Source organism: Gymnogyps californianus, chromosome 2 (assembly GCF_018139145.2).
Source record: "Gymnogyps californianus isolate 813 chromosome 2, ASM1813914v2, whole genome shotgun sequence".
NCBI classification, from domain to species: Eukaryota; Metazoa; Chordata; class Aves; order Accipitriformes; family Cathartidae; genus Gymnogyps; species Gymnogyps californianus.
In genome coordinates, this window is record NC_059472.1 from 11,023,031 (window position 1) to 11,046,450 (window position 23,420).

Here is a 23,420-nt window from a genome sequence, read left to right on the forward strand (position 1 = left end):
CATGGAACATGGATTATAGCATAATGCTTGCAATATACCTTGTTACATCCTTTTAATTTAGATTTAGGTTACAAATCTATTCCTGATTTTAACATGTAACCTAAAAGTAAATTAGTAAAGTGTGGAATAGTGAAAAAACCCTGATAGAAACTGGGGGTGGAGAGGTCCTCTTTGCTGTCTGATCCAGTATCCTCACTATATTTTCTACATTTTTACCTGTTTTTAGACACTTCAACACCAGCTTCCCAAAAGCACTCTTGTTGGAAAGCCTTGTTCTGGTAGCAGTAATTACAGAGCAGGTTTTCTTTCTTGGGAGACCTATGACATGAATAAAACCAAATTATTTAAGGAGTGATTGTAGTGCAGTCAAATGAAAACCCAAAGAATTGTAGGAAACAGCATTGCCCATATCAGCCTGAATAAACCTAAATAAACTACATAAATCAGACAGAACAAATCTGGAAGCTGAGCAATGTGGGGTCTGTCCAGCGCTGGGCTAGGAGCCCACCTGGTATTGCAGACACCACTTTTCTGCAGGGGAGGGAGAGCGGCGATATTGTTGTACCGTGGGGAAGCGTGCGAACCTTTAGCTCACTTTTGCTGTGTCTACACAGTTGCAGAGTTGATCCCTCTTCCCCTAATTCATCCACAGCACAGCACAGCCTTGGTCACAAGCCAAAAAGGGCTTTGTCAGACACTCAGCCAGGCGCTAGAACACAGGAACTACCTGCACCGAGAGGCTTTGTTTGGTTCTGCTGTCATCACGGAGCAGATTAATGGGAGAAAAAGGAGTGGAAAGAAGCTCTTGCTCCGGCAGCTGCATCCCTACGAGCAGCCCCTTGCACACGCGTGGCGCCTGAAGAAAAATGTGCTGGGAAACAGGAGCGCTGCTGTGCAACTGCAACCTGCAGCGATCCAGGGGGATGTCCGAAGGGACGTGGCTGTGGGAGCAAGGCTTTGCATTTGATCATGCATGCTCACACTTTAGCCTGCAGAATTTTGGGGGGTTTGCCTACTCCTAGTAGTTGTATGTACAATTCCTGAATTTTTTTTTTTTCCTCCTGCTATTTCTGACCTCTTTCATCGTGGATAAATTAGCATGAAGGAAGCTGATGGGGCTAATTACTTCCAAGCAGTGTTAAATTCTCTGCTTGGAACTCTTTGTTACCCAGTCAGACTGCTCCATTTTTGCAGCTGATATTTTAAAACCTCGTCATTCATAGCACCTAATCCTTTATTTCTTTTTTTTTTCTTTTTGATCCTATAGGGAAAACATAACTCCACATAATTGGGACATAGAAGCCTGCAATGGAAATTACACATGGTTGCAAGAAAGGTTTTGCCTTGAATGGAAATGTATTCAACAGAACAGTAGCCATGGCAAGATCTGTAGAGAGACACACATGAAGGGTGAATTTAGCAAGAAAATGTAATCACCATCATACATAATGTCAGGAACTAACCTACCTAGCTGCTTTCTCCCAGACTTGTGTAGAACAAGGAATAGCTCCACAATTCATATATCAAGCTGGAAACTGGAAACAGTGCTTGTGGGAATAAGATACTTCGCCATCAAAGTCAGCCAGAGTCGTGCAGCTCCACTCTCAGCCAACGACTTCTCCCTCGTGTCTCAGAGCTTCAAGCACAACCATGCAGATGTGCCTCCTAGCTCGGGCTCCCATGCATTGGTGGCAACTTGAAGCAAGGTTTGCTCAGTAACTACAAATACTAAATAGTTTTGGCAAGTGGCAAATAGAACTTTTTCATATGCACTAATTTTCAGCACCAAAAGTCATACTCTTTATTATCAGAAATACTAACTTATCTCATTTCCAAGGAAGATGGAGTCTGGACGCACTTAGAGACAAGCTGCTTTGCTCGTGTAGAGATGTGAAAAAATACCCTGTCATATAGTCAAGAACCGATTAAGAGGTGGTATTGTCACTGCCTGGCCAGTGTCTCACCCAACCCTGTTCCCACCTGGATGCACGGTAACTGCAACTCTTCCATGATGTGCATTACTCATGCCGCTGAGTCCACTGCCATCAGCAAGATGCTCCAAACACTTGCACCCTCCCTTCACTCAAGATCTCTGTAGAAGGTGAATGGCAGAATTAGGAAAAAAACCCCTTTGACTTCCTCGCTGTTATTTTGAATCTTGGATAACGTTCTTGCCGTTGCCTGTCCCCACTGACTCTACAGCTATGCCTGAGATGAGTAAATGGCACGAAGGTAGGTAAAACCTGCTGAACGTCAAACGTTTTGTACTGGAAATGAAATCTGTCTTCTGTGGCTCATCTATCTCATTTCTTGATGATTTTTTTTTTTTTTCTAGGTAGGTTCAGGCCTCGTCTGCGTGGAAACCTCAAGGGGAAACCAGGGGTTAGTTTTCAGTCAGCAGAGCCTTTTTTCAGAAGCTGCCATAGATGTCCTTTTAAAATGAGGAAATAGCAAACCCATAAGCTGGGAAGTAAATCCTGAGTCTCTTCCCAAGCTGCCTGATTGTGTTAGGATCCCCTATTGTTCAGTTTTATTTTTCTGATAATTCATTGGCAGATGACTCTAACACAGATCAATCAAAAAAAAAAAATCCAGCGTATTAGAAGATGGTTCATCTCTGTAGATGAAACAACCACCTCTACCTTCCGTTTTGAATAGATTCAGATTTTAACTGAAGTGGCCTGGCTTATTTCCTGTTTACAGTAATTCTATTCCACTTTTACCTGAAATTCTCCTTTTAATACAACTCTGATTAAATGTTTGTCATCTCTCAACTGCCTGCAATGGTTGCAAAGTGCTACAGGAGCAAGAGTGGTTATGACAGGGGCAAGTAAAGTGATTTCTTTATAGGCAATGATAAAATTTTCAAGAGCATTCTGCACTGGCACAAATCTGTTTCCCTGGAAGAAACGTGGAATTTCCAGAGGCTCCAATGGGAGCTGAATTAAGCAGACACGGGTGCTTTTATACATCCCAATGCTCCCCCAGCATATTCTGTATTGATACATTAAAGTCATTTAGATTATTAGTTGGTTGGAAAGACAGAACTTATACACAAGAAAAAAAAATTAAGCTGGAGCCCTAAAAATCAGTATTATTAAATGAAACAATGTGGGTATAGGATAAAGGCAATTCTATTTTCACCATGATGGTTTGTTTCTAGTTTCCTTTGATGCCGTATTTTGTCTAATGTTTTTCTGGAAGAGAAGTAGCTTGAAATCTCCTATGAAAGTAAAGGAACAGAGAGATGAAGTTAAAAATGCTCCTTGTATTTCAAGTAGTGTTTTGGTACAGCTGTTTGGCAAGCATTGTAAATACTTACTGCATTTTATTTCAAGGCTCAGAGGCTTCTTTTATAAGCTTATCTCCTCTACTGCTCCAAAACAGCAGCAAAACCCAACACATTCCTATCCATATACAATGCGTTACTAACTGAATCCAGCCCGGAAACTCTGGTGGGATGTCTGTGTCTTCCGAACGTCCTAACCTCTCGTGCTGAGTTGGAAAGTGGAAGCCACCTTCTTCTTTTTGTAGCAGCAGTTTAATGACCAGGAGAGGTTTCCTACCCCTGCACCCATAGCCTGTTTTAAATTTATTTATTTTTTACTACATTATTTAGGTACTTTGCAGCCTATCAACAAAGTAAGAAATGTTGTAAATATGAAGTGTCATCCCATAAAATACTCTTTTAGAGTGGCAATTTGGGATCATGTTCATGATCTGGTGTGCTCTTCCAGTAGGAAAGTGGCAAGCAGAACTGATGCTCAATTAAAAGATGAGAGTAAGAAATTAAATAACTGCAAGTATCCTATTCATCAAAAGACTGAGGACCTTCTGCAGATAAAAGAAAAAACCAAAACTATTCTCCAAATGATTTAAGAAGCCGACAAATAAGGAGAGGTTTATTAATCACTGTGGTCTAACCTCATTTAACGGGAAGAAGTGAGGGGGTTTTGCTAACGCATGAAACTGGGACCCAAAGGTGACAGACATTTTTCATAGTTCGTGGATGGATCTACACCTCTCAGTTTGTTTCAGAGGATAGGGATGTAGTTAGAAATTCTTGAACAACAGCTTGCTTCTGTTCTGAAGCAGTATCTAAAATAGGGTGGATGCCAAAAGGCAAGTGAAATTCATGTTCTTTTAAAATAAGTTATCCTGTCTAATAAAAGGTCTGTTATTCAGAGCTGGAAGATGTCCTGATGTACAGTTCAGATACAATTAACGGTTTCATTTCACATCATTCTTTTTCCTCATAAGTGAATATCTGAATCATACGCTGAAAAAAGCAACTGCAGACCACTTCTATAAATCCAGTTACACGCAGGTGGTGCAGACAAATTGCAGAAAAAAGCCTTGCTTTCTCCTGTTTTTCTAACAGAATGATTTTTTCCCTGAGAAACCTTCAGCCCAGCACCTAAAGCACTTCATCAAATAGGACTTAGACACTTACCTTCTTTTGGAAGCCCCATGTGCAAAATTGTTGGGATGGTTACCCTAAGCTTGGCAGGGCAGAGACCTTTGGCATCTACCCTGTCTATAAAATGCTACCTCCCCCCATCCCATATACACCCACACTCAACCCTTCTTCCCGCTTCGAACTCAAAAGCCATAGAAAACCTGAACCCTCAGTCCCGGTTCGGTTGCTGGCACTGGTGTTATCTGGCAGCACTGCTCCTCAAATCGTTAGAAGGCAAGCAAATATGTATTTAACAGGAATTATGAAAATCAAAAAGTACAAGGTTCAACTTTTTGAAAAGCACCTTCTTCCCCCACATCAAAGGGCTCATTGATTTCTTGCTGAAGTTCTGACTGAAGTGGAGCTAAGTGGGTGAAAGGAGGGGAGAAAAGGAACAAATCTAATCTTAGAAGCTGTGTCAAGCAAGTACTTTATGGCCCATCCAGAGTTGATCATGAGACAATTCCTGAATGTAAATATGATTTAATATGTCTGGCAAATGTTAGGAATCTGTCCGAGCATATTCCCCAAGTGAGAAATAGCTCTTCTTTTCCTTTGTTCCCTTTTGTGTGTCCTTGAACTTTGTATTCCTTGAAATCCCAAGTAACTATTCACGTTAATAAAGTGTTAAGGTGTTTGACCAGGAAGATCGGCTCTGCTGATTTCAGCACTTAAAAAGGGAAACCGCTCTGTTGTTTTAACCACTTCAACACTCACCATCTCAGTTTATTTTCTTATGCCATTTAACTTCTGTTCAAAATCAAACAGGAAGCAATTAAGGTGAGCCTACTACAAAGCAGCCCTCAAAATACGTAGCTGGGTCCCTAGCGCAGAACAAAAGTCATGCCCCGAAAATGTAATCACATGTATTTGGAAGGAATGCAGAGCCCATACGCTGCAGTGACGGGTGTGAAAATACACCACCTCAACTTTACTTTCAGCCGGCAGATGACCATGGCCAAGACGGACATTGCTACTACCACCTTCATGGAGGCACTGGTAGCAACACTGGTTGAACTGACAAAGCACACTAGACCAACAACTTTACCTACTTGAATTAATAGAAGGCGGAGAAGGAAGCAACTCAACTCCCTGCTAAGCTGCAAAACTGTCATCGTTTCCTCTCACCTAACTCCCCTTTGACTTCCGTCAGGCCTCTGCCATGATGACAGGGAGAGGGGATGTCATGGAAATAAGCATCTAATGACAACAGTGGGAGACAAAGCAAAGTCTTTACACAGGATTTAGCTAATTATATTTTGGGCAAATATTTATTTATCTAAAAACAAAATAAAAATCATTTTTAAAGAAAAAATGTATTTAAATAAAAAACAAAATTGTGAAATGTTATGGCACAGAAGTTCAAGACAAGTATAAATCCAGTTGCCACAACTGTTGTGTATTAATGTTGCACATTTTTCTATAAAGGCTTTATTAAAGGTATTTACATGGCAATAAGATGTGTAAATATATACAGCAATCTGGGGACAACTTTTTTTTGGGATTCTCATATGAAAAAATGCCTTAAATACAAAATTTTAAAAGAAAAAAAGTTGAACAGTTCATCCCCACGCATGAAGAATGTCCCATCATCCCTTATGCCCAAAGTATCAATTATGAGGCAGTTTTGAGGTTCTGGCCAAACCCTTGGGAGATTCAGCCAAGGTTGTGTAGTCTCAAGTTAAATCGCACAGCATGCAGTTGCAATAGTTCCATACTCGATGGACTGGTGTAGTTCATGAGCGATATTAGAAACATTAATATTTTATCATAGTTTCAGTCTGGTTTGGGTTATTCTAAGCGATGTCCAAGAGTTCCTATGCACAAGAGTTCCTTAGCTGCTCGAGTTTGTGTTTCAACTGTTCTCTCCTCCGCCTCAACTGCTCTTTCTCTGCGATCAGTCTGTGTTCGTCCGACTGGATGGAAAGAACGTACTCCGTTGCTTTTTTCAGGATGACAACCTTGGGCGCCTTTTCATTGTTGGCCACCTCGGGTATCTGGTCACGCAAGGCAAAGAAACTCAGCTTCAGCTCGTTTCTCCTCTGGCGCTCCAAGACATTGTGCGTTCGCCTCTTGTCGTTCTCTTCCGAATCTGACGTGCGGGGACTCGAGCATTTTCGGTTGTTGCTGATCTGTTTGAGAACTCTGCCACTGTCCAACTTTAGCCTTTTTGCAGCTGGGTATTCAACCTTGGTGGAGGGAGGAGCGGCATAATTGTGCTGATGGATATTGACGTGACACCGTTTGAGAACCAGCGGGCTGTGGTGGGGCTTACTGTGCTCTTCTGATGTGTCTGTGCTGGACTCTGTGCTGGATTCGGATTCATTCGCTTCAGCTAATGTAACAACATCAATTTCCTCATCTTCCTCTTGTTCTTCTTCTGCAAGGGGAAAGGAAAAAAAAAAAAAAGGTTCATAAGCGGATCTGTGCAAATACTCTCAAGACTGCTGTATTTATAAGGGAAGGTTACTCTGAGCTGCACAGCGAAGAACCCATTGACAAACCCTTCTTAAACCCGTTTGATGCTGCTGGACTCCGCTTTCCCCAAGAGCCTTTCCTTTAAGGAAGCAACGCTTCCAGTGCAATATGACACACGGACCGTGCTCCAAATCCCTGATTTCAAAAGTTGGAGAGATCTTGCGTAATTCCGAGGAGCGCACGAAAGATAGCAGGGAAGTTTAACCTCGGTTGTCAGCAGTACAGCGCAATAAAGCTCCCAGACTCAAGCTGCCCTTAATTAAGGATTTACAAGGCTTTGGCCACGCCTCAAAAGAAAGCTTACTTAACACACATGTGTATTCAGAGACATTTTCTGAATCTCTCTTGATCTGCTAATTTGTGGAAAATCGAAGGGGGGGGGGGAAGGGGAGGCTGTAGCGCTTTGAGTAGAAACTCACTTTTAAACCAAATTTATGAGGGAGCGGAACACGCTGTCAAATACCTAAGGAAGCATTTCTAAAACTTTCCCAGCCCCATTCACTCCTCTGCAGTCACTTTCACTAGCACCTCCCTGACTGCACATTCCCCCCGCGGCTCTCGGGCGGGAGTTAACTCCTTCCCGGCCCACGGGTGGCACCGGGAGCCAGCTTCACCGGGACACCGCGTTGGAGACCGACTCTGACCCCGTTATGCAAGTTTCTCCCTCCCTCCTCCCTCCTTTCCCCCCCCTCTTTCCTCCCTCCACCCCTGGAGGGAACACTGGGCTGGTTTTCCAGGAAATAAATTCGTTGGGAGTCTCTCCGTGCCTCGCTAACGTGGCATTTAAAAAAAAGCCCACGCGGGGAGGGGGCGAGAGGGGGGTGAGGAGGGAGGCGGGGGGGGGGGGGCTGTCGCCCCGCTCCCCCGGCGGAGCCCCTGGGCGCACTTGGCGCGGCGCGGGTTTCCACGTCCTCCCCCCCCCCCCGGAGCACGCGTGGGCCCCACTCACCCGAGTCGCTGCTGGTCGTGGGCGGCGTGTCGTCGCCCAGCAGGGACGCGGGGCTGGCGCCGGGCGGCCCGGCCCGCGGGGCCCGCTCGCTGAGCGGGTAGGGGAAGACCACCGAGGGGTCGATGCAGTCGGCGGCGGCGGCGCCCAGGTCGTGCAGGTAGAGGCCGGCCGAGGCGGCGGGGGAGGCGGCGAGGCCGGGCGGCGGCGGCCCGGCGGGCGGCGGGCCGGGGCGGGCGGCGGGGCCCCCTCCCGGCGGGCCGCCTGGTAGGAGGCCAGCTTCTCGGAGACCACCTTCTCCAACTTGGCGGCGGCGGAGAAGCCGCTCCACATGCAGTCCTGGATGATGATGGACTTGACGAAGGACTCGTCGTCCGGGTCGCAGATGAAGCTCTGGTTGACCATGTCCCCCCCGAGGAGCTCGGTCACTATCTCCAGCTGGTCGGCGGTGGAGGGGAAGCAGGAGGCGGCGGCCAGGCTGGAGCGGCGGCTGGGGGAGAGGGGCGGCGTGGGCAGCAATTCAAACTTCTTCCAGATGTCCTCGGACGGGGCGGGGGGCTGCAGCTCGCTGCCCCGCTGCTGCGCCGCCAGGTAGAAGTTCTCCTCCTCCTCCTCGAAGTAGAAGTAGGGCTGCACCGAGTCGTAGTCGTAGTCGTAGTTCTTGCTGGGGAAGCCGGCGCTGAGCGGCATCGCGGCGGCTGGTGCCTGCGGGCGGGAGGGGGGAGAGGGGGGGCGCCCGGGTGAGCCGCGCTCCGCCGCGGGGATCGGCTCCCCCCGGCCTCGGCGGGGCCCCCGGCACCCACCCCACCCCCCCGGCGCGCAGCGCTCCCTCCCGGCTCCCCACGCCGTGCCGGCGGGGGAACGCGCAGTCGCGGTTAGTAATTAAAAAAAAAATACTATAATAATAAGGAAAAAAAAAAAAAGATAAATGCACGACCTCCCTTGCACCCCCTTCCAAGCTCGGCAGGACAACAGGGCGGCGCGACCTGATCTACCGAGGGGTCGGCTGCCGGCTCCCGGACCACCCTCCCCGCGGCCGGCGGCTCCCCCGGAGGGGCTCCCGCCGCTCGGCCGCCCTGCGTCGCTCGCCTCGGCTCCCCGCCCGCCGCCCCTCCGCAGCCGCCGCCGCGCTCACACGGGGCACCGCTCCGGCCGGCGCCGGCACGGAGCCCCTTCTCTCCCGGGGCCGCAGCTCCATCCCCATCCCGCCTCCCGCGTCCCGGGAGCCGGGCGGGAAGGGGCGGCGAGCGCCCGGCAGCTCCCAGCCGAGAGCCAGGCTGCTCCCCAGCCACCCACCTGGGCGTGCTGGCAATGCCCGGGGACGGGCAGGGACCCTGGCAAACTTTGCCAAATCTTGTCATATATACATATATATACGCATATATATATGCATATAAGCAATATGTGCAATAACCGTAACCTGCCCGCGCATACGCGGGAGAAGCAAACGCTCTCCCCCCCCCCCCCCCAAAAAAAAAAGAAAATTAAAATCCGAGCGCAAGAAAAAGGATGGGGACCGCCGGTGCCCGGCAGAGGAGAGCGTCCCTCGGGAGGGACCGTCGGTATCCACGTCCGCGGAGCGCAGCCCCGCCGGCAGCAGCCCGGGTGTCACCAGCCCGTGTCAGTCCAAACGCCACAACCGCGGGGGATCGAGTGATGGGAAAAGCAGAGCCCCGCAACTCACCGGCTTCTCCAACGCGCCAGCTGCGAAACGTAGCGAGGCAATTATTGCGGGCGGTGCGGGGAACAACAAAACAAGGGGAAAAAATTATAGATAATAATAAAAAAAAATAATAAAAGAGAACCGCCGGAAAGGACGGGGGGGGGGGGGGAAGGCAAAAAAAAAAAAAAAGACAAAACGCCGGGAGAATGTAGGTCTCTTCCTCCCACCACGGCTTATAAAAAACACACGAAGCAGCGGAGAGAAGCCGCCTTCCCGGCGTGCAGCAGATTGTACGGTCCAAGGCGGCGCGGCGCGCTCTGTCCGGTACAATAGAAGTTTAGTTGCTTTCCTCCTTTAAAGCGCCGGCGAGGGGCGGGCGGGAGGTGCCGCGGGGGCGGGGGCAGCACCGCGGGGCCCTGGCTGCGCGCTCCCGCCGTGCGCGCCGCCGCTCCCCCGCCGCCATTGGCAGCCGCGCAGGCTCCGCGCTCCCGCCGCGGGGAGGGCGCGCCGCGAGGGGGCGGCCGCGCCGCTCCGCGCTGCTCCGCGCTGTCCTTCCCCCTACTCCCCCCCCGTCCCCGCTGCCCGGCTGCGGAGAGATCCGCGCCGGCGCTTGTCTGCCTGCCTCCGCCGGGCGGGAGGGAGGCGCGCCGAGGGGAGGCGATGGAGCGCTCCGCGGCCCTTTTTATTTATTTTACTTTTTTTTTTTTTTTTTTTTGCTTTTTACTACGAGCCGCGCAAGGAGAGGTCGGAAGTAAACATAGTAAAAAAAAAAAAAAAAATACTAGTAGGGATTAAAAGGCAGCTCCTCGCCGTTCCCCTCCTCCCGCCGGCTTTCCAGCAGGGAGAGCGCGATGCCCCCCGATGGCGGCGGCAGGGAAGGGGCTTCACCCCCTCCTCTACCCCCCCCCCCCAAAAAAAAAGGCTTCGGCGCGCACCGAGGGCGAGCTGGCTCCGCGGGGGCAGAGGGGTGGCCGAGGGGCGGCGGGGGAGGCGCTGGTTCCCGGCACAAAGGAGCGTGTGTGGCTCGGGCACCCCCCGCCCCGGTCGCCGCTTGATTATCCCGCCTGTGCCGGCGCCTGCAGGGGATTAAACCGGGAGAAGGGGGCTGCGGGGGGGGGGAGGGCGGAGGCAGAGCCCCACGGGGGTCACCTTGCAGCCACGCTCCCTTTGACGGTCCTCGGCTGTGCCCCCGCCCCGGCTTGTGCCGGCCCCACTCTGACCCCCACCGGCGGCCCTTTCCCCCCCCCCGCCCCGGGGTGACCCCGCTCCTTTCGGCCATCCCCGAGAGGGCGCGGAGCCGCGGCGGCTGCCGAGCCCCGACGGGCCGCCCCCCGCCCCCCGTCGCGGCGGGCAGGCGGGTCCCACCGGGACCGCGGCCCCGCCAAACCGTTAGCTGCCGGCGACCCCCACGGACACCCCCAACCCCCTCCCGCCGCCCGGGCGGGCGCAGCTCACGCACCTGCGGTTCCCCCGCCAGCTCCCGCCGAGCTGCGCCCCGCGCATCCTACGCCTCCCCCCCCCCCCCCCACCGCCGCGCTGGACTCCGCACCCACGGGAGATGGAGGGACACCCCGGTGTGCGCCCCCCCAAACGCTTCCAGGCGGCTGTCCCGTCCCCACCCCCGCGGGCACCCCCGCTGGGATTTTTTATTCCTGTATGTGTATTTATTTATTCCCCTCCCCAGCTTTTTTCTAAGCACACGGCGCGCACAAGCCCGGGGGGGGTGGTGGGGGGGAATGATGCTGAGCGCGGGGCCGCCCCGCAAGGCGGGAGAACCCCCCCTTTCCACCCCCGGTGAGGCGCCCGCCGGCGCTGGGGGGCGGCCCCGGTTTCCCACGGCCGCCGCCGCTACCGTGGGGCCATCGCGCCCTCTCCCGGCCGGCCCGCGCCCGCGGGAGCCAGCGCGCAGCCCCCGCCCCGGGCACCTGCGGCTCCCCCGACCCCTCCCGCGGCGCCGTGGGCTGCACCCCCCGCCCCCCCACCCCCGCAATATCCCCCCCCTCCTTTTTTTTTTTTTTTTTTGTCGACCATTTCTGCTGAGCGGCGTTTCGCCAAGCAGAGTATTTGCAAACGTCGAACTCCTCACGGAGCAGAGGGCTGCAAGCAAGATTTGGACCGTTTTCTCCTGTCCCGTGTCCTGTTGGTAAAGGAGGGACAGTCTTACACAGAAGGGGTGATAAAACAACCAAGAGCCGTTGTATAGTCATGATGTAAATGCTTCACCTACTGACATTTTCAGAATCGGACTTACCCTTGCTCAGAGATGGCTGAAAATACATCGCGCTATTTTTAAAAAACATCACCCTCTGTGTATAGTAGACCTTGCTGCTGTGAATGGAAATAACGTGACTAAAGGCAGGCCTGAACTCAGCCAGAAAGGTGCAAGATCCAAATTAATCTAGTTACAACTAGCGTAAAACGCGGTGTGGGCACGTTTATCTATTTAAGAACAGGATCAGAATAGCCAGATACACCATAAATGTCCTCAAAATTGTAAAAGCCGTTGAAGTTCAGCGGAGCTTGTAACAGTAGAAATATTTTGAAATTACTCCAGTGCAGATAGGATTGAAAATCATAATCCCATTCATGGTGGCAATATAATCATAGGCAGAGCAATTAACTGTAGTATCACAGAGGATTATGACTTGAAGTGAGGAATAAGTAACGTGAGCAGATGGACTCTTAAAATACCCTGTGTTCACATGAATGGAAAAACAGGAAAGGAGGATTGGAAGAAATGTGCTATTGAAACAATACAGCCTTCAGAGGAAACAGTCTTTAAAATATTCTATAGGGTTTCTTCAGGTCTCATGCAGACTGTAAGTTCGCTTTTTTGGGGAGCCAGCTCTGAGGTGTACCAGCACAGCTCTTACGTGGCAGTTTTAGTGTGGGTGAAGAAAGACATTTCACTCTGATTTCTTATGTCCAGCCCCAGCTGTAAAAGAGCACAGGCAAGGTATGAAATCAGTAAATATAAATCTCCAGTAAAAAGGCCATTTTGACAAAATAGCTGTTATACGGACAGAATAAATACAGAAGTATAACATTAAGGAGACAGCAGAGTCAACGTGATTGTTTTGACACAGGGGGTTTAGTGATAAATAGGAAATGGGAGGGGGCTGAGCTGGGAGCCTGGGTGGAATTTATGTGTGATGGCAGAGTGGGAACCTGTGAGAAGCAGAAACGAAAGCAAAACCTGAGAGAAGTGGAGATGGTGGAAAAAGCTCTCACACCTCTCTGTGTCTGGAAACCCCTGAGACAAATCGTAATGTTATGCGTGCCTATGCCACCTACTGCATGTTTTATTTTCAGGAGACACCTGCAATTTCTTTTTCAGTGAGCAATAAGCCATCTAATAATTGTAGGGTCCCCATGAACTCGTAGCTATCTTCAGAAATTTTTGCTGAAATTTTCACTTGACCTCTCCACAGCTTTGCAGGTTGTTGATCTTCCACCGGTGAGAAACAGGAAATTACTAACTAGATATTAATTAGTCCTGGAAAGTCTTAGCTCCTTGTATGAGAGATTTACCCAGACAAATGTGGTCCTTGCACTTAGAGCCGTTAAAATAGGTTTAGTGCACCTATGTGCATCTGAGAGCACCCATGCAGGGAATCATGTCTCCACAGCTGCCCCAGTCCCCCAAAGGACCCCAGTCCAAAAAAGCAGGCCCACACTACAGGGGCAAGAAGAATCGGATTTGCCTTATTACTATAAAAACCAGAAAAGAGACATGTTACTTTTTCATCTCTTTCAGCGGCTGTAATTTCTTTAACAATAGGAGGTGAGATGTGTGTAGGCAGAAGCTGACAGTGTTTCTGCAAGCTGCACAGCATTGACTAAATTAATAACATCTTCCTACCCCCCTCTTCCAGGCTCAGAAAGACTCATATGCTGCACTAACAAGTACCTTCTCAACGGACTTTCCCAGCGTGCAGGAGAAATGCAGACGTCTGGGAGGGCCACTGTCCTTGTCTGTATACCGTGGTGAAAAACAGAGACCGAAATACACCTCCTGTGGAAGACATAGAGGGACCAGCACCACTGCGGTTTCCATCATTGCTAGCCCAGTATAGCAGCCCCAGCTGTGGGCTACAAGTCTTTCGAATGATAATAAAGTGTGCAGAAGAAAGCTGTGGGTTTTGTGGATGATGTGTCATCAGTAAATATGAATGTGAGGATCACAACAGTATCACAAAATAAAATAAAATAAAATAAAATAAAATAAAATAAAATGAAATAAAATAGTGCTAGTTTTAAACCAGAGATAGCACGTATCAAATACTAAACTCTCATCTGCTCTTGGAAGCCAAGGCTGTGCATCCACACCTTGTGGATGTCCACCTTCAGGCAGTGATGTCATGGGGTCAGTGACAGTGGCATCTGGTGTAATTTATTTATTTTACTTTCCTGCATGCTCTCAGCTATGTGCCCAAGAGTGCTTGCAGCAAACATGGCAGCTTATTCCTCTGTACCATGCTTCTTGTAATCTGCCAGCCTACGATCCTCACTATAGAACAATTCAGACCATTTATTCCCAACAGGAAAATGGAAACGCATAGAAGGAAATAGAACAAAACTAAATAGGCAGAGGGCCGGGGAAAGAAAGTGTTATGTTGATATTAAATTACTCCCCCAGCACTGCAGTGAGTACCACGTCCTTCACAGAAACCCACTGAAATCCCAGAAAAGTAAGTTTTGTCATCAAGAGAATTAGGACAGAGCCTGAACTGCTCCTCTGGCTTGGGCTGCAAACACCAATCTTCAACCCAAACCAAAGGAAATTCGAAACGATCCTGCCCAGGATCCAGAGTTAGGACTTTATTTCATTTTTTATTGTTAAACCCAAACATTTTAGATGTTAATTTTTCAATCTGACAGTGCGTATGAAATAGGACCTTTTTTCATTTTCTAATTGTTAAAACCAAACTTTTTAGATGTTGATTTTTTAATCTGGCAGTGCATATGAAATCAAGTCTTCAGTGAAACAAAAACAGTAGCAGTTTTTAAAGGTGGTCTGGCATTAGACACGTATGTATCTGTATATATTTGTCCCGCTTTATCCTATTCTATAGGATTATAAAATTGAAGAGGACATCAGGATTGAAAGACAGGAAAATATCTTCATTGTAATGTAACTAGCTTTTTTGAATACAGAGAATAAAATCCTTTTTACCAGCTTTGGTCTTTCCATCATGTGCAGCCTTTACCTTTTTTGCTTCAGGGTAAAATTACCACAGCTGTTAATTTAACTTTGTTTACAGACAGTTTCACTTTGCAGTTCTTTCAAACCATCACAGTTACTTGGGTATCAAATTTGTTTGTTTTCAAACAGGCCAGCCCTTGATTAGTTTATTCTTAACTATATAAAATAAAACTATTCAGATGCATATACAACTATTTTAAAATCTCAGTACCAGCTACGTAATGCTAGCTATTTTTGTTGTTTAAGTACACTACCTGTAAACTAATCTAAGTCCCATTGAAGCAACCCCAAAAATACGAGTAGAGTTTGAATCAGCCCTTCCTACACAAGTTAACACCTTTTGACATGGGTAACTGGGAGGGACCGAGCTAACACCAGTAGTTTTGGCATTCCTTGATAGAAGAGAGTTTTGTCCAGCTGTGGATTAATGGTGAAAGACAGGAAATCTGCATTGATTTAAGTGCATGATAAATGAGAAGATCTTCAAGGCTCTTGTGAAAGATAAATAGTTATTTTTGAAAGTCTGGGTAATTTAAATTTCTCTTCAAAAAGAAAAAGAAGAGCTGTTTCAGAACAATCAGCCCCGAAAGGCCGGTCATGCATCCCCACGGCCTCTGCATTCTCTGAATTTTATGCTGTAATTATCAGATTGTCAAGACATCCCAGCTCTGCTTGATTAAGTCCTCTTTAAAGTATTATGGCTATTTGCAACTACTTAATGATCCTTTCAGGTACCAACACTGTCAAGACTTTCTTTAATTTTAAAAGCCTTGATCTTTAGAGCTAAGATGGAATCAGAGCCTCTCCCATTGCATTGCTCCAGCCCTTCAGCGTTGGTGGGCAAGAGTTTCTGAATGAAGCTCCCTGTTCTGTGCCCTGCACAGAACTGAGTATCATACGCGAGGCAGCAGGAATGAGCTTTTCCGCCTACCCATGCATGTGGAACCACTTCCATATTGCACCTGCAAGTGCAGAGAGTCCCCCTCCGCTCGGCGTGACGCCAAGGGGATCTGCAGAGCCTGTGCACCCAGGGGGAAGGAGCTTCAGAGCACCATCGCAGCTGGAAAGGAGGGAAGGATTGGAAGTTATCAGGCAGGTTTCTTACTAATGTTCAAGAAAAATAAACAGCCCCTCCTGTAGCAACTTCCTTGCAGGTTTGGTATGAAAGCAGAGGAGCACGGAGCTTGCTGTAGTTCTTATGGCACGTCCTGTGGAGGCACAGCTTCAGAAATATCTGAGTGTATCAGATATTATCTGGAGTCAGGAATGTGTCAGCTGACAGCGAGGTTGGAAACTATTGAAACTATTGTCAGCTGGGCCATTATTATAATTATCTCTTGTCTCTTCGAGAATTAATATCCAACAATCCTATCCCGTCTACAAACAGGTGAGAGTATACAACCCTTCCAGGAATAATGCAGCTGGTTGCAAAATAGCTGCTTTAAAGATGAGGCATCTGATTGCTACCAAATTAACAGGTTCAGCCACAGGAAAACATTCTGGGAAAGAAAGTAGCCCCATAGAGGGAGAATCTCTAAAAAAGTAGATATCTATGGGGTTTGGAAAACATTGGGGATTGGAGGTGTTACTGGTCTTGTTGCAGCTCTTAGGTGGTTGTATTTGATTTTTTGGGGAGGTGGAAGGATGTGTGCAATCTACTCATCTGAACCAATGCAAAGTCCAGAGCTCTGGTTGAAGCTCCTGGTGAAGATTGTCTGAGCTCCCTTGTCTGGCTCCGTGCTGAGCAAGCTCAAGAGCGCTCACAGGTTTTGCTTGTCTTGCTCAGCAGGTGAAATGATGATGTTCTTGTCATCGACCCTTATATTAATCTTGGAGCTCCTGTTTGATCATGTCTTTATGGGAGGGAGGAAGATGAGCTTGTAGCAGGGAGTTTGTAGGTATTTACAAGAAACACTTCTGACTTAAGGTGTCTGTCCTCCGTGAGTTTCTGCTATCAAGTCATGTCTTCTTGAGACTGGTTTATGGAAGAGAACAGTCACATTTAAAAATTACGTTAGTGAGCAGGGAATGAGCACAGTTGGCCTCTGCAGTCAAGGACAAATCCTTTTTAGTGCTATCCCGACGAGGTTAACTTTCCAGCCACACTCAACCAAAATGATACTGACTCCAGCACTGAGAAATACATACCAACAACTGAGCGCGTTCGTCCTCTGCTCAAGTGAGTGTGATGCTGACACCTTTCTCATGGGTGGTACTCTGTGCAAAGCCTTTCAGAGTAGCTGCTCACAGCGCAGAGCATGCCAGCGAGGAACATACCATCCAACTGAGTCCTAAAAAGGCATCAGATGCTTTCTAACTCTTTACACCTAAAAACTTTTTAATGTATTCAGCTGTTACAGTCTCCTAATAATGTCACGTGGCTGATAACCCTAACTTCTCTCTAGCTTTATTGTGCTGTGCAGTTAATTCTGAATGGATTTGGGCATAAGTAGCCAGGTATAGCAAAAGCGTTACCTTGGCTAGATCAGGGCTTGCATTTCCAAGATTTCTGGGCCCTAATTGTCTCAGGTCAGGCACCCAGAAGTAAGGGATGGCACTGAGAAGTGTGGCCCAAGCCAGCAGTGATGGTCATGTCAGCAGGCTTCTGTCATGCAGTGTTACATCCTCTGTGTTCCTCTAAGCTCTTTGTATGACTGTTTTAGCATCGTTTTTGTTATTTTTGGTGTAGTTTAGTTTACCAGCAATCAGAGCAAATTCAGAACTGTTTAACAGCACTCAGACCAGACGTCTTGGGGAGATGAAGCATTCTTATCTATGGCTGCTGCTACATTTTGAAATGAGCATGAGAGAGGCAAATACATCCATGAACATTTGCTGCCAGTATGGATTTAAAAGGAAAACACAGTCAGAAAGGCTACTGAAAAACTACTTCACTTGGCTGATAACTCAATTTGTTGATAAGAAAGAGGGAGTGTTTTGTCTCTCTGTATCAGATAAGGGACTTATCACTCCCTGCACTGTTGATGATGAACATGTTCATCTGGCAGATAGTGGCAATAAAGCCACATCTCCCCTTTGCACTGTAAGACATATGCTGCATCAAATGAAATTAAGGGAAATGGATTTAAAACACTTCTTGGTAAATGCTTTTTAAACCAATTTATCATTAACCCGTGGAACCTCCTGCTGCATTTTATTAGAAAGGGAAATACCATGCTTGAAAATGGATGTTTCGTGTGAGCAATAATATGGGGAGCTAAAAAGTGTAAAAAGAGGGGAGAAAGGACATCATTGCTATGGGCTAGGATTGCCTAATTTAAGACGTGGGCTGTAACTGAAAGTGTGAGATTGTATTTTCTTCCTACACTATCCAAATGTAGGTTGTTGCTAGACATAGATGTATTTCTGATCTGGTTGGCATTTTTTTCGTATTGTACAACCAGACCCACACAACATTGGGGCCCACCTTTGCCAAGAGAGCAAGCATGTCTGGGGTGGAGGGACCTTCTGTCACAGCTGTTTTCTGAGATGTTTAAAACAGTTTGATCCTGCAGTGTGGAAAGAGTCTACATGGGCATGTGCTTCTATCTGTGTTTTGTTGCCCAGGCTAGGGAGACCTCAGCAAGAAGATGTCGGGGTGCATTGTAGCACTACCCAAACTAACCATCTCGGGTCTGACTGCAGAGCCAGACTGCCAATACAGGATCCCAGCGTGGGTACAGAGCCACATGAATGCCATTTACTTCCACCGCTGACGGTGGTGCGGAGAGAGAGAGCTTGGATCTGTTGGTACTCACCAATGCAAAACAAGGCAGTGCGTTGTACCCACACATCTGCATTGATCCACTCCTCAAGATTAAGTCTGAGCTTCAGAAAGCTTGAGTGCTAGTCCAGGCTTTGACTCGGTAGGAGCAATGCTGCTTCACTGTGCCTGTTTCTCCTTGCCTTGGTTGAGTTTGTGCATGGCGGAAACTGGGCTAAATCTCCAGAAGTGGCCGTGCACTGTGGACTGATGGACAATTCCAGGGGACTGCTGAGACCCAGTGTATCAAACCCAGCTACCAGGGAACTTAGGGCCACAACCCCTGTCGTGAAAACTCAAAAAATTGATTCAGCCTTGCTACTAATTGGTCCCTTTGCGGGGTGTTTTTGTTTTATTTTCCTACTTCAGAAGATTCTTGGTGTTGCCTAAGTCCAGTCCTTCCTCCTATGGACATTCAGACTCCGTCCCTTTCTCAAACTGGGGAGGGTTACAGAGGGTTGCAATTATGACTGCAGTGGCAAGAAAGGCTTTGATCAGAAATTGGCCTGACAAGGAGTGTGCTGAGGGATTAATGCAGAACTGACTTCATCAGCAGCTGAGAGCTCTGTGGAGGAGGAATTTAGGTGCTTCTTACACCCTCAACAATGCAAAGCAGCCATCATCAACAAGGTGTTCCCCAGAGGATGTTAATCACTCTCCTCCCTCTTGATCAGCAGTTAAGAGTGTCTCTCTTCTTTCTACTTATCGCCTAGTCAGAGATGCCAGAGGTATTTCTTAGAAGATAAGAACATTATTTACACCCAGCCTTAGGAAGGAAAGAAGAGGTTCTGAGTGAGCTACAACCATTATTGTTACTGTTATCATTTGTATTGCAAAGGCACTTAACCATGCTCAGAGCCCATCGTGTAGGGCCAAGTATGTTTTACTGACCGTACTGCCTGCCTTTGCTCTAAAAGGGCTTGTGAGATGTGTAATAGGGAGGGGCGAGGGAGGTTTAGAGGACCAAAATGCATGGTCCAACACTGCGTACAGGAATAGAGCAAGGGAATCTGGGAAGCCCCAGGTTTTCTCTAATTTATCATGACCTGTGTGTTTGGGAAGCAGGGAATTTCTCTGCTTCCTATTCACTTCCATTAGGACTTATCTGCAGACCCAAACCATAGCGCCCAAAGGATCTAGGATAACCCTTCTGTACCAATATAGCTCTGGTCTAGTTCTTCTAGTGTAGATGTACCCTCCCATGACTGTCATGGGAAAGGGTGATGAGAGATGGATCTTGCTTTTGGTGAGAACAGAAATAAAAAATAAGAATATATCACTTTAGGACCATCTAGCTCTGCTCCTTACTAAGGATTGTGCATTCTTTGCTTTTTTTCTTTTTTTTAGTAGACCACCACAAAAATTATATGAGTTAAGACTACTGAATGTGTCTGAATATCAAGTTCTACCTACACATGTGATAAGAAGTTTAGGTAGGTATGAATGCCAGCCCCCACAATGTGCTAATATCTACAGCGATTACATTGTTAGTACTCTGATATTTAACCAGAAGTTATCTCTGCCTTCAGCTTATGCTTTTCTCAGCTTCCCTTGTTATTTTTTCCCTTAAAACAAGAAGAGAATAATCCCTGATGATATTATGTCTGTGAAGCCAAAGGCTCTGTGTGTGCGTTGTGGAATTTAGTCATGATATTTCTAATTGGAAGGTGCAAGGTCATCCTTACATTTACATGCTCGGTCATTCTCTCCTGCACTGCTGGCAATGTGAGAGGTGTTATACACCTCCTTCAGAGTCCCAGAAGCTGCTGTTTGCTAAACACTGAATAGATGGGGTTCTCCACTAGTCAAAAAATGGGAAATCTCCTGGATTATTTTGTGTGAGGAGGATTCCCAACTGCCCTTAGCTTTTCTGCACCTGGAAAATTGGACAACCCGTTTGTAGGTCACTCAATTAAAATGATACAGCATAAGGAGTGTAGGTGTGTTACATGCCTGCAATATTGTGATCAAGACAGATACTGAACAGCTTTAAACCAGCAGACCTCAGTACCTAGAGTCCCATGGCAGCTCAGAGCCAAAATTCACCTACCTCGCTTTGCCTGTACAGGTTTTACAGCCTCTTCTGAGATCAGCAATTGGTGGAGGAGGGCCTGTACCATAAGCTGGGTAGCTCTGAGATGCCTCAGATATGTCAGTGCATCACTGCGTTACTGCTTTTCACAAAAGCTGCAGTGTGGAACTACCCCTACTGCCAAACGGGTTGGTACTGCTGAAAACCTAAGAGAAAGGTCTGGGGGAAGAAGAAGAGTGGTCATCTACAGATGTGTGCTGGTAGTTTGTCTGAGTAACTTCTGTCCCTGGCACAGTGCTGTCTCTGGCAGTTATCCTTAGCAGGGTCGTTCGCTTGGCAATGCTGACTGTTACTTACAGGTTTCCCTGTGCCATTGGAGGGGGGCGATGTTTTGGTGGCCACATAAAGACCCGGGGAGAGGGCAGTGGTGAGGATGGATTTCTCAGGGTCCCTTCCAACTGCCTCAGGAACCTCAGGAACCCTTTACATCCTCATAACCACAGATGTTAGTGAACATACCTGTCTCCCAAGCATAGCAATGTGTAGGAGAGACTGCACCATGGAAGCAGAGACACTGAAGTTCAGACCTCATCGTGCCTTCTAGCGCCTTGCTGGTGAGATGGGCCACCTGAGGAAGAGCAGAGGAGGTCATCGTCTCCTCTGCCACCTCTCTTCGACCTTGCAGCTGTTTCAGAGCCTGTGATATCAGAGTAACTATCTCGCTGCAAACTTAGACTTCATGTGTCACACATACACATGAAACTCAGTAATAACTAGCTCATATATTCATATGGCTACAGAGAGATTTAATGTTATTTAACTCATCGACTATCACTGCTCCCTTTTTGTTACATCATTGCCTGAAGGCAAAGACTTTGATTAAGCTACAAATGCTGGTAGTTTCTGAACAACCTCAGTACCTGGACCAAATGACTGTTTGGTGGCTTAGAGTTGGGAAGCAGGGAAAAAAAATCACAATGACTGTGTATTCAAGCAGACGAGGGAATTCTGATGGGAAATCGCTGCTCTACACTGGCTTTCAGGTGCTATGTGAGGAAGGGGTGACTCTTCACCAGGCTCTGGAGCTAGCTCAGCTCCTCCAAACATGAGAAAAGCCCAGATGCAAACTTTGTGGCTTAGCCCCACGTTAATACATTCCCGAACACTGATTAAGAACGGTGAATGAAGAGAGAAATGCAGGTTAATGTAGCACGCTGGCATTTTCCAGACTGCCTGCCAAATTACAGCTTTGGAGGTGATGTGTAAATAGAGGCCAGCAGCCTGCACACGAGCGAGCTGGAGGGTTTGGACTGGTGTAAATGCCGCTTCCTCTGGAGGGAAGACAAAAACAGGTTGCAGGGTGAAAGGTTGTGGGCTAGACCAGTGCCCAAAGGGGAATGGGAGAGGAAAAGTTTGGGTCATGGGAATGGTTTGATATTCTTTCTGAGGGCAAACTTTGGTGCCCCTCATTGCCTTAGGTAGAGTCTGCTGGTAATAAGATGGAAGTGCGGGTAGCTGGGAGCTCAGAGGCGGGCCTGAGGGTGCTTGTAAGCTCTGCAAGGACAGTGATGTCCTTGTGGGTCCCACCTGCTGATCCCACTCTTAATGGGGAGCTAAAGAGGGGTTCTTAAGTTCCCAGTCTCTGTGCTGGATTTCCACTCCTTGAGTAATCCCTTTTTTAGAGCAAGCCCTGTAGGCAAGGCGGCATTCCATTTTCGCCTACAATCTCCTGATATGGAGACCAAATAGGCAGTTGGAGAAGAGCTTTCACTCAGTAATGGGCCACTTGTGTGATTCCTGTAGCTGGAGTGACGCAGGATTGACTTCAGCAAGTAGGTGAGGGATTTTTGCTCAGCAGTGAGTTAAGAGCTCTGTGAGCTAAAAGCCAGCAGTTTTCCTCTTCAGTTCAGCAGGTCTGCCCTGTCATTGCTGAGAAATCATAACATCAGCTTCATGACACCAAAATGTATTGCTGGGCCGTTACGCTCCATGGGGTCACCTGTCTCCTCCACTCCTGTTTCTGCTGGATGCAATATTCCTTGTTTTTTTGGTGGTTTCATGTCATTGAGTCGAAGGTTGTAGGACAACAAAGCAATGCAAAGAACAGATTTTTGGGAAAGGAGAGAACACGAGGCAACATTGCTATAAAAGAGGGAAGGAAAGCAGATCGACTTCAGTGTAAAATATTTACAGTAAAGCTGTTGGCTTGGAATTCTGTCACAAATTCCTGTTTCAAACCAGGCTTCTTGAGGGGTTTGCTAAAGCTCACAAGCCTTTGGGGCAGGCCTGTCATATTCAGTAAGTTTCTACAGGCTTCTTTTCAGAGACTCTGGTGCAATTTTCAGATTGTTGCAACACTTTCTAGTCCAAATGCAAAGGCCTCAATGTCCCACCAAGCACCTGCTTGTCTCCTTGCTCTGGCTGTGGCTCCCACAGCATCAATACCTAAAATTGTGTCGCAGAGGTTGGAGAAGGGATTGTATAGGTTGCAAATGGACCAAACTGATTCTTTTAGCTCTCACCATGAAGGATATTTTGGGATTTTTCCCCCCTGTCCTACTTTCATGAGTTGAATCATAGAAAAGTTTAGGTCAGAAGGGACTGCCAGAAGTCAGCTAGCCCTCCCTGAGGTTCTGCATATTGTCTTTCCACACAGGTACTCCTTTCTTGGCTTTGGAGGGTGAGGGTTGGAATTTCTCAGTGTTTTGCAGCACTGGTTGTGTTACATCTATTTTTTCTTCCCTCCATAGTTTCTCATGTCTACCTGCAGAGAAACAGCATCAGATGGAGCTGGTCACCAGGTGATGGGTCAGAGTTATTCCCATGTGAGAGCCTTTACCAACACCAGTTTAAATTTGTTGTGAGGTCAGCAT

General features: G+C 47.7%; 1 protein-coding gene across 1 annotated transcript; it reads right to left on the reverse strand.

The window, feature by feature from the left end:
• Nucleotides 1-5,711: 5,711 nt before the first annotated feature.
• Nucleotides 5,712-9,692, reverse strand: MYC (MYC proto-oncogene, bHLH transcription factor). Its single transcript, XM_050891569.1, has 4 exons — nt 9,568-9,692; nt 8,134-8,588; nt 7,887-8,101; nt 5,712-6,839 (listed from the first exon to the last, which is right to left on the reverse strand). Exons 2-4 carry the CDS (start codon nt 8,571-8,573, stop codon nt 6,277-6,279), a joined length of 1,218 nt encoding a protein of 405 aa, XP_050747526.1. The 5' UTR covers nt 8,574-8,588; nt 9,568-9,692; the 3' UTR covers nt 5,712-6,276.
• Between the last annotated feature and the right edge of the window lie 13,728 nt (nt 9,693-23,420).

What these genes read in the sequence shown, in the direction of transcription:
- MYC (XM_050891569.1), bottom strand. Translation starts at nt 8,573, where the DNA reads ATGCCGCTCAGCGCCGGCTTCCCCAGCAAGAACTACGACTACGACTAC. An exon ending in TACCAGGCGGCCCGCCGGGA is followed by an intron (nt 8,102 to 8,133) that starts GGGGGCCCCGCC and finishes CGGCCCGCCGCC; the next exon opens with CGCCGGGCCGCCGCCGCCCG. An exon ending in CACGACCAGCAGCGACTCGG is followed by an intron (nt 6,840 to 7,886) that starts GTGAGTGGGGCC and finishes TTCCCCTTGCAG; the next exon opens with AAGAAGAACAAGAGGAAGAT.